Source organism: Cricetulus griseus, chromosome 3, assembly GCF_003668045.3.
Source record: "Cricetulus griseus strain 17A/GY chromosome 3, alternate assembly CriGri-PICRH-1.0, whole genome shotgun sequence".
Taxonomy (NCBI): Eukaryota; Metazoa; Chordata; class Mammalia; order Rodentia; family Cricetidae; genus Cricetulus; species Cricetulus griseus.
The window spans coordinates 212431838-212442903 of NC_048596.1; the positions used below are offsets into that span (position 1 = coordinate 212431838).

The 11066-nt window shown below is 46.1% G+C and overlaps 1 protein-coding gene across 1 annotated transcript; it reads right to left on the bottom strand.

Annotated features, from left to right (window-relative positions):
- Positions 1-6629: 6629 nt before the first annotated feature.
- Positions 6630-11066, bottom strand: LOC113834619 (T-box transcription factor T-like). The gene is given in 4 exon segments (XM_035441711.1): positions 6630-7004; positions 7006-7107; positions 7110-8060; positions 11001-11066. Coding segments are annotated over 4 exon segments (1359 nt in total). The 3' UTR covers positions 6630-6764.

The window sequence follows — 11066 nt, forward strand, 5'->3', positions numbered from 1 at the left end:
CTAAAGGGAATTCTGAACATATTAATTTTCTCCCATTTTATTCATAAGATAAATGGAGGTATGAAGGTTTTAAAATGGTAAATAACCTTCTGTAGTTCGCACAATCATCAAGTAGCAGAACATTGGTTGGGAGAACGCTTCCAGCCAAAACAACAACAACAAATAAACCAACAAACAAAACTATGTATGTGAAGGGCTTAAAGGAAGAAACAAGAATGACTTGTGTGGTCCAGACATGGGACTGCGCATGTGCAGTACAAATTGTGAGAGGGCTGCCACTGATGGACTCAGGTGGCACTGGCCACGTGATGCAGATCTTCCAAATGAAAACTTCCACTCCATAGCTATAGAAACTCCCGACACAATCTAAACAGAACAAGACAAACTTAAATCATTTATATGCTGAGGCGTTGGTTCATCCTAAATTCCTTTACGCCCTAATGCTGCCCATTTGAATGGAAGAAGGAAGTACACTTGCAATTAGTAATAAGTGAGGGCCTATCCTTCCCACTACTTCCCTCTGCACCTTTGTAGTCAGCTGAGCAAGATTTAGAGACAGACCAGGAACTGCCATTACCCTTGTTGGGGTTCAGCTTTGTTCTGGGACATCTGATAAGCACTTTGCATTAAAAACTTAAGCTGCAATGGAAAAAAAAAAAATCACTGTATCGAAAGCCATGACTGCAGAGTCTTTGGAAAGTATGGGTGGGGGGTGCAGAGTTCCCTGAGACGTGCTCTGGACCTCTGATCAATCCATGGAGGCACCCAATGTCTTAATCCTAAAAACTTGGTCAGGCAAGGATGTCAGGGAAACAAATCCTTCCAGCTAACTGCACCTCCTGAATACCACCCATCGCCAGAAGGAAAGTTTCACTTCCAGCGTGCCTTATGCTGATGAATAAACCCTTTGTGGTGTACATTTTAGTAATAATATTTTAGGCACTAAGCAACGCTCTCTGTAGAGTTGATCCCTAATTAGGGCATTTCAATTGCTAACTAGCCACTCTTGGAATGTGGATGCCTGATTAGGACACTTCAAATGCCTCCTCACTCCCAGGATGGCGATTATACTGTGGTATCTCCAGGTGAACCAGCACCGAGATGATGTCACCGCTTGTTACCCAGAACAAAAGGGCAAAGTATCCCTTTGTCAGTGTGTTTCAAAGCACTCAGTGCAAGGGAGAGAAGACATCTTTGAGTGATGGGTCCAGTCATTTCCTCTTCCTGAGCGGACATGCAGATGATATTTTAGTCATGCAGGAGCTCTATATCCCTTTGTCTGCAAGCCAGAGTGACACACTGCTCTCCAAACTCCACCATTATCCCTCAAGCTTTTGCCACAGCGGGGCGGGGGCGACAGAGAAGTTGAGACATAGGCTGACACTCCTGGAAAAGGAAAGCAATAGCCAAGACAAAGGACCAGTGACATGTTTCTATGTGGCCACACAGGAGACATTATATGCACTGCCTGAGCTTGGGAACAGAGACTTCTGGGTAAAAAAGAAAGCTCTGGCACCCTGGACAAGCTAAGCTGAGGACAGACAGGCAAGTTTGCTCTCTTTTCAGGAAAATTCTACCTGTCTGTTCCATGTAAACCAGACATCCTCAGCTCAGCACAGCTCTTCAGAGAAGTCAGGGTACCTCTCCAGTGGATCTCTTAGAGAACCCACTATGAATTAAGAACTCCTGGGCTTGATTCTCAGAAACCCATATCCAGAGCATCTGAGATCTAGAAATTCAGTTTTCCAGTGGATTTTCCCCCATCTTCCTCATGTTGCTCCAACTCCAGGCAAAGAGGAACCAGGATTAAAAAATTAATTATTATATAATTGTTTGTGTGCCAGCCATGTTTTATTCAATAAACAAATATGATTAGCATATACAAAACACAATTAATATTCTTACTAGAAATTCTTATTTGGAAATACAGCTGATAGGTTTTTCTATTTATTACTATTATTATTATTATTATTATTATTATTATTATTTGTGGGGTGGGGTGGGTGGTGGTGGGGTGGGACAGACAGACAGACAGACAGATAGATAGATAGACAGAGTTTTTTTATTAGATGTAGACCTGATAGGATAACCCAAGGCCAGGTTAATTCTGAGCTTCTGGGACTCCTAGTGCCTCTGAATGACTCAATAACATTCCCAACTGCACAAAGCATGAACAACACATCAATTAAACTTATTAAAGAAACTGAGTTTTGCCATGGAGAACTAAGCACAATCCAAATGCATTATACTTTCAAATACTCTGATAGATCTCCACGAGAGAAAAGCTCCTCTGAGCTTGGAGTTGTTGGGTAGCCCGTTCCTCATTCCAGCCCCATGCTCTGCCAGCTTTCTCTCTTCCTCTAATAGTTGTAAGTGCATGAAAGGTGATGGGATGAGCTGTTTGGGCAGCCATTTCCATTCCTCTGAAACAGCAGCCACCCCATGCTTGAAAGACAAGAATCTGCTGGCTCTCCTCCACCTCCACTTCACTCTCCCCACCTGCCCAAACCAGGCTGCTATTCTGACCTTTCACTCTCCTCAGTACCCAATATTCAAGCTGAAATATAAGATAGCTGCAAAAAAATACTAGATTGGTTTCCTTGTGGGTTTCTTTGGTTTTGTTTTCACCCAAACTATTTCTAACACAAACAGCTTTTTATTGAAAGATCTAGGGAAATTCCAGCTGACATGCCCAAATGCTATGAACAAGGGGATCCACCACTCTCCCAAGGCTTGGGCCTCTCCAGACAATTGGAGTGCCGGGAAGCCAACAGAAGGACCATTCCTAAGCACATAACCAGCAAGGATCCATCCAGACTCCAAGGGTCTAAAAATGGACAAAGAATCACAGACTTGCCTCCAGCCTGAGCCTGTTCTGCTGACTCAGTGCTGCCCATGGCACCATACGCATGCTTCTTCTCCCATCCTGTCAGTTACTTGCTAGTCTCTCAGTAGGCAAAGGAGATAGAAAGATGAGGAAACTACCCTTCCTGCCTTCAACCACTCCAAATCCACGGGGGACTCTTGAGAGCCGCTGTCATGCAATATTGCCTTTTGATTGCAGTTCACAAGAAGGGCTTCCCTGTAGTAAAGGAGAGCAGGGAAAGTTTCACAGAGGAGGAAATGCTTGAACTGGCATAGAAGCATGAAAATAGAAGAGAGGGGAAAGCAAGATAAGCATAGGGGACAACATGTAAAAGCCCAGAGGGAAAAGCAAGTGACTTCTGGAAAGAGGTAAGTATCTGGAACACGTGGTGCTGTGGCAATAAGGGAGAATGAACTGAAGGTGGGACTGAAGGACAGACAGACAGATGACATAAAAAGAGGGTGACTGGGAATAGACAAGGGGGGGCTTCCGCTCGTCACTTTCTGGCAGCCAGGATGACGAGGCTCTCACCCCATAAGTGAGTCATTGCCTGTATTCCCTGTCTAGTCCCAAGCTTGGTTTGACAAGCTGTGTGCCATCTAAACATGGCCCTCCTCACACAATGTCAGTGATTATTAATGCATAAGGCCAGACCTGCAGTGTCACTGGCTGCCAGACAGCCAGCTCCAGACGAACAATTGGCTGAGAACTTTGCCAAAGTTTCCCTTCTGCTGGGCCTGCAGACAGGCTGCTGCCTCAGGAAGGCAGACAGTCACTGTGGAGGTACACAGAGGAAAAGCAAAAGGGAAATGCTAGCGGCTAAGTAGAGACTTCCCAGATCGGGAGCAGCTGTCTGGGACCTACATTCTTCCTCAATCATTTTCTCTTCGTCTGTCTTCTGCTTCTCTCTCTTTCTAACCCCTTGACAAACATGTACATACACACATATGCAAATATATATACAGCTTTTCAAAGCAAACACGTTTACCTTTTCTCTTTCACTGAGGGAGAATTGGTACAAATGTGAGGAAGAACAAGGAGATCTGTTGGCTTAAGAAAGACTGATTCTGTGAGAAGGGTTATGGTTATTTGTGAACAGGGATGGGGGCTCTCAGAATGATGTCAATTGTGGGAAACAGAGAGGTCTCAATACACAGGAAATACAAGGCCAACCAGCTGATGGAAATGCCAAAATCCTATTCTTAACTGTGAAATGACTTATAAGCTACAGTTAATTAGCAGTTGCATTGTGGGCATTTTATTATTATTACTCCTTGCTTGTAGTAGTTGTTGTTGCTTTTTCTCTGCACAAACACCCTCAGAAATGTTCAGCTGGTTTGGGGTTCTTGGTAAATCCATATTTTTTCATCTGTCATCCCAGTAAGTATTAAGTATCCACCATGCATGGGAACTAAGACAAGTAGCAGTGAATAGGTGGCGCTTATAACCCAGTGATTGTATGCATTTCAATAATCTCACATTAGCTGGGGACAGACGTTAGGTTATATCAGTACATCAGATGGAAAAGAGAAACTTGTGGGCCAGAGAGAAGGCAAGCAACTGGTTATTCTTCTGACAATAAACTTACTGATTTCACTGTGTGTGTGTGTGTGTGTGTGTGTGTGTGTGTGTGTGTGTGTGTGTTCCACAGCAGGTGGTAATGATGTAGGACCTAGTTATTCTGGTCACCCTACCCAAAGGAAAAATCTCCCCCTCTTTCCTTCCTCTCCCTTCCTCTTTTTCTTTTCCTCCCCTTCTCCCCACTGTAAAGTTGGAAGTCAGAGAGGAAGACTAGGCCAGATGATGATGATAGAATCTGGGAAGAAGGCACAGAGGAGGGTTCTTCCTTGCCAATTGGTACCCTGCTCCATTTTCTTCTAGAACCCACTCATGGAGAAAGCAAAAAGAGGGCCACTGCCTCACTACCACCACTAGGAGGGTGACAGCATTGGAGCACAGATTGAGGAGTCTCAAAGTTAAATGTGACCCTGGAGTAAGTTCTTGTTCTCTCACCTAGTTGTGTCTGGTAGCCTACCTTGTATCTGCAGCAAGCACCCATCTCAAAAACTGGGACTTGTCACATGTGTCTGGTCCCTGGGATATTTTCATGGAGACCATTGCCATGAAGACTGACACTGTTATGCTCCAAGATTTAACATCTAGACAGTCAGCTAAGCATGGGGCTTAGAGGGTTTCTCATTTCACCTAAAGACTTGTGAGGGAAGGGGCTAGAATTTGTAATCCCAGCACTCAGGAGGCTGGGGCAGGAGGGTTTTGAGTTCAAAGCCAGTCTGTGCTTCATAGTAAATTAGAGGAGGAAGGTGGAGAGAGAGAGAGAGAGAGAGAGAGAGAGAGAGAGAGAGAGAGAGAGAGAGAGAGAGAGTACAAAGCAAGAAAGAAGAGAGAAAAAAGAAACAGGAAGGATTCTCCTTAACTAAAGAAATAGGAGGGATTGGCCTTACCTTTTCTGGTGCATGGTTGTGGTGGGGTCTACCTGTCCCATGCCAGAGTGAACTGTCTACTATTCAGTTCTAATCCAACCATGGTTGAAGCTTTAGGACAGAAGGTGACAGACACTGTGACCATTCTTTCTGGGCAATTGTTTGTTCTTCATTGATGCAGTGAGTGTACATTCCTGAGACTGAGGAAGCAGGCAAGGGACATTTCCACTTTGGGTTAAGTAAGCTATGTTTTCTCTCTAGACTTTCCTTGTTGAAAATGGGAAGTGTCCTTCAGCCCATGATCTGTTTGGGAATGCTGAGCAGTCGAGGTATTCTTTGGCTCTTTGTTGGAGCCTGTATTATGAGAAAGGAGACTTGCTTCCCTCATCTGGAGTCTGTTCCCGCCCAGCCAAATTACCCAGGAGCCTGGCACCCGGTCTGTTTGCACAACACATTTTTAGACTCTGAGTCACCCTGCGTTCTTTCTGGTATCAGGTTGGCTTGAACCTCACAGCATCCTGTTACCTTGGCTTCCTTGTACAGGCAGGTCTGCTCGAAGGCTTCCCAGGAGCCCCACCTTCACAAGTGGAGGAGGCAGGGCAGATCAAAGGGTTGCCTTTGTTCCACACCCACTTGCCTGGGAATACCAGGTATTGATAAGAGGGGTTTTTATCATTTCCCACCTTACCAAATTCACAGAAAGCTGCCTTAGGCAAAATGGTGTAACAGGTCCTATTCATCTAGGATTCTTTTCAGTCTTCCTGAGGTTAACATTAGCTAGTATATCCTCTCATTCCCACTAAAATGTAGCATCATTTAACATGTGTTTCTTAGCAATTACCTTGCCAGGTCTAGGCACTGCAGACACAGTGATGAAGGAAAGAGATGCCTCTGCTCCCTCATGGAAGGGTGGAAAGATGCCAGGACTTTATTTCCACTATAAAATTTTTCTTTGATATATATATATATATATATATATATATATATATATATATAGTCTCCCATGACTAGCACAAAACTAAACTAAGAAAATCAGGGACAAAAGAGACATCAGTCAGATGTCCTCTTAAATCAAAAATTAAGTTAAGCCCAGGAAGACAGAAATCTGAAGCATGGGCCTGTGAAGAGGGGAGTGGCCATGGCTTCTCCCAACAGTTGCTTTGGATATGAGTCTCAAGTCATCTCTAGGACCTCACCACTCTGCCAGCCATGGCTGTCTTTCCTGCTGACTACCTTATCATAAATCAACTGGGATTAGGTGAAAGGTGGCCCATTTTAAATATGGGATACATACAGTTTCAGAAGGTGGTGAGAGCCACAAGACTTTCTTTCTTTTTTTTTTTTTTTTTTTTTTTTTTCTTTCCCTTGTCCCAAGAGCCTGCCATGTTGTGCCTAGTAGAAGATCCAACCGACACTGGTTGCTACTACAAGTCTTAGCACATGCAGAAGAGTTCAATTCACATGGACGGAGGTGACACGGGTGTCCACGAGGCTATGAGGAGGCTTTGGGCTGTGTGGTACTGGCTTTCAGAAATGTCTGTGACTATAGCAGCCCCTTCATACATCGGGGAGCCAGAGGACGTGGTGGCTGAGACCGTGTGTGTCAGGGGTGCGTAATGTTCTGGGGAGCCTCGAAAGAACTGGGCTCCTAGCCCGTTGGACACCCCGGCTGTCTGGGAACTCGGGGTGACGGTACCTATTGCTCACAGACCATAAGCTGGGGTACTGGCTACAGCCAGTAGGTGGGCTGGTACCATGACTAATGGGCAGCATGCTGGTGTGGCCAGGCACTCCGAGGCTATAGACCAGTTGTCATGGGATTGCAACATGGATAAACATGCAGACGAATTGTCTGCATAGGTTGGAGAGTTGTTCCGATGAGCGTAGGGACTGGGGTATGGTGACGAGCGGTGGTTCCTCAGAGCTGGGTACCTCTCACAGCCATGTGTGGAAGGGAGAGGTAGTGAGCCTCCAAACTGAGGGTGGGAGCTGGCAGGTGGACAGAGGGTGCCGGTGCCAGGAACAAGCCACCCCCATTGAGAGTACCCCGGCTGCTGGCAGTCTCCGGGTTCCTCCATCACATCTTTGTGGCCGTTTCTTTCTTTTGCATCAAGGAAGGCTTTTGCAAATGGATTATATTTAATTTTAAGGGCTGAGATCTCCTCGTTCTGGTAGGCAGTCACAGCTATGAACTGGGTCTCAGGAAAGCAGTGGCTGGTGATCATGCGCTGTGGGCCCCCAACCCTCACGATGTGAATTCGAGGCTCATACTTGTGCAAGGAGTTCAACATGATCTGGCCTCCTCCATTGAGCTTGTTGGTGAGTTTGACTTTGCTGAAAGACACGGGCACCTTCATCCAGTGGGCCCCGAAGTTGGGCGAGTCTGGGTGGATGTCGACGCAGCTGGGTGCCTGAGGCTCTGCCTTGCCCCCAGGTACCCACTCCCCACTCACGTATTTCCAGCGGTGATTGTCAGCCGCGACGAAGTCCAGCAAGAAGGAGTACATGGCATTGGGGTCCAGACCCGACACGTTCACCTTCAACACCGGGAACATCCTCCTGCCGTTCTTGGTCACAATCATCTCGTTAGTTAGCTCCTTGAAGCGCAGCCATAGCTTGCTCTTCTCCAAGCCCACTCGCAGCTCCTGCTCCTTGGGGTCGTCCTTCTCGCTGCCTGCCTGCAGCTCGCTCTCCACGGCGCTGAGCAGGTGATCCACTCGGTGCTGCAGGCTCTTCCCTGCGTTCTCTGTGTCCTGTGTCCGGGGAGCTCATTCTCCTGCCGCCCTCTCCACCGCCCCAGAGTCTTGACTGCCTACCTTCACTTCTCTCACCACCACTTTCCCAAGAAAAAGGGTCACTCGGGAAACCCAAAGACCACACCTGGGTCCCAGCACATTCGCCAAAGGAGGGCCAGGACCAGGATATGGGGGGAGGGGGGCGGGGAGAGGGGAGAGGGACTGGGGAGCCGCTGTGGTTCCACTTGAACTCCCACAAGGTGCGACAAGAGTAAGTCTCTGGGGGCCACAAGACTTTCTTGAACCAGAAAGGAAATAGATGACCAGTTGGTCCTGGGTGCAAATTGCTTCAGCCTGGAACAGCATCGAGCAAAGCTTCCAGCTGGGCATGGTGACATGCACCTTTAATCCCAGCCCTCGCTTGGGAGGCAGATGCAGGTAAATCTCTGTGAGTTTGAGAAAGCAAGTTCTAGCACAGCCAGGATTTTTACATAGAGAAACCCTGTCTTGAAAAGCAATGAAAAAAAAAAAAAAAAAAAAAAAAAAAAAAGCTTCCTTCCTCCCATCCCCTTGCCTCCATTTGGGACCTTACATCACTGAGGCAAAGATAGTGGAAGAGAGACTTTTGATCTGATTTAAGACAGGAAAAGAGGCAGGTACTTCTCCAGCAGGATACCTGTATGTCTATTTGTTTATTTTGAGGTGCTACAAATTAAACCCAAAGCTAGGCAATAAGTTTATCACCAAGCTACACCCCATATGTCTGATATGTGTGTAATATGCTCGTGGACATTTTTAAGGCTTACACTGTGGGGTTTCCAGTGCATGAGTAGGGCCATGTAAGGGTGCAGGTGGTATTCTGTATCCAGGAAAGGAGGAAGGGACACAGAAGTCTGGCAGCTACCACTGTCTCCCAGGCAGTGCCTCCTCCATGTGTGCTTGACTGTTACTGGTTGATGCCATGTTGCTAGCTCACACAGGGAAGAACACAGACAGAGTCCTCATTCTGAGAAGCACATTTAGCACCCTGATCTGACGCTTCAAGGATCTAAGAGTCCAGAAACATCATGCAGCTCATTTGTTTACTCACTCACTGTAAGTGTTTCCATAGTGAGTCCCTAGGTTAAACCTGGTATTCTTAATCTTCCCAGGACTCATGAAAAACAATTAAAAGTGTAGGGTGTGTGTGTGTGTGTGTGTGTGTGTGGTGTGGTGTGGTGTGGCAGGGTGAATCTAATTATCATCTTCGTTTCTGACAGGACACGGCTCTGAGCTGTGCAAGCCTTGACTCTCTCATTTGTTTCCTCTTACTTTCCCTAAGCCCTGCTCTACCTCTCTCCAGGGATCCATTCTGAATTTGGTGTCTATTTTGTGGTTGTATGTGACTGCATCGAATGTTCATGAGTTTGGTGTGTATTTTGTGGATGTTTGTGACTACACTGAATGTCCATGTGTTTGGTATGTATTTTGTGGTTGTGTGTGACTGCACCGAATGCTCATTTGCTCTGAATGAATATACTTTAGATTTACATATTGTATCACATCTTTCATCTTTGTCTTCATCTTTTTTTTTTTTCAAGTTGGACTGGAACTCCCTATGAAGATGACCTTGAATTTCTGATCCTCCTAGTTCCACTTCCCAAATGTTTTTGAATTAGAAGCATGCCCCACTATGCCCAATATTACGGAATACTGGGGATCAAACCTAGGGCCTTGTATATCCTCGGTAAGTATTCTACCAACTGAACTATAACTATAACTCACCTGTGTTTTTTGTTTCAGTCAAATACCACTAATTACAGTATCTGTGTCTTAGGTAGAGTTTATTTCCAAGTGAAGTCTACCTTCCTGACCTTGGAAATGAGCCCTTGATAGTGCATTTGCCCTGGAGCATGTGACACTAGCCCTGCCCAGCTGTGCTGCCTGTCTTCGGCTAAGCAGTGTTTTGATTCTCACCTGACTTCCTCCTATTACTGAGCCTTTTGTGGCAACTGCCACAGCTTCGGGTACCTGCTCATTGAAGGTTCATCCTAGAGGTGAGTTTTACAATTGTAGGGGTTAATGCCATGCCTTAGTGCACATACAAATTATGCTTCTGTACTGTCACCTCAATGCCACCATGTACAATCACTGCCCCAAATTCCATGGCACTAGCATTTCAGTAAATCGGACAGTCCTTAACTCTTGCTTTTGTTAAAATTCCCAGCATTCCAGTCCTTCCACAAAGTAACCTCTGGCCTTCCACACAATGTCTCCCTCTAAGCCATACCCCTAGAATAATCCCCTTATCTTCTCACCTTTGCAGTGCTGTGACGCTAGCTACCCTTTCCCAGTTAGAGACTCACACCTTGTATTCTCTTCACTGAACGTGGTGATGTCCATCTTTTGGAACCCTTTTGAAATCCCAAGTTAGCACCCAAATATGAATTCACCATTATCGAAGCCCAAGGCTGGCCACCAGGCCTTGATTTTAGCAATCTGTACAGCTGAGCCTGCAATGGAACTATCCCTACATGTGACTTGTCCTTCCTATGTGCCTTGACCTGGAAACCTCTGGGGCAGAGCACAGACTTTTGACTTCCAGCAGACCTGGATTCAGACTCCTATTTTCTCGCTAATAGATGAACTTAGGCCAGCTCGTTTACTGGCAGAGCCTTAGACTCCTCATTTGTAAAGAGAGAACAGCACATGTATAGCTTGACGGAGACTATAGATGGTGCCAGGAATGCACAGCAATGATGACGGTGATGGAGGTGGGGATAGAACACATCCTCCAGGCAGCCTTGTGTGTGTGAGAAGCAGTCACTGTCCAGGAGCTTGCTTCAGTGCTCAGCTTAAGTTCCTGTAAGGAAAGCTAGACAGTTGATGGCACCACGGGAATAGCCTGTTAAATGGAAGTGAAAGGAGGGCATCAATGCATTAAAGAGGCATAAGAGAGCTAGCCTGGTGTCTTCTTACCAGCTTCTCCAAAAGAAACTGTTTTCTGATCATCAGTGTTGCTCCAGAGTCTCTTGTTGTCACCAT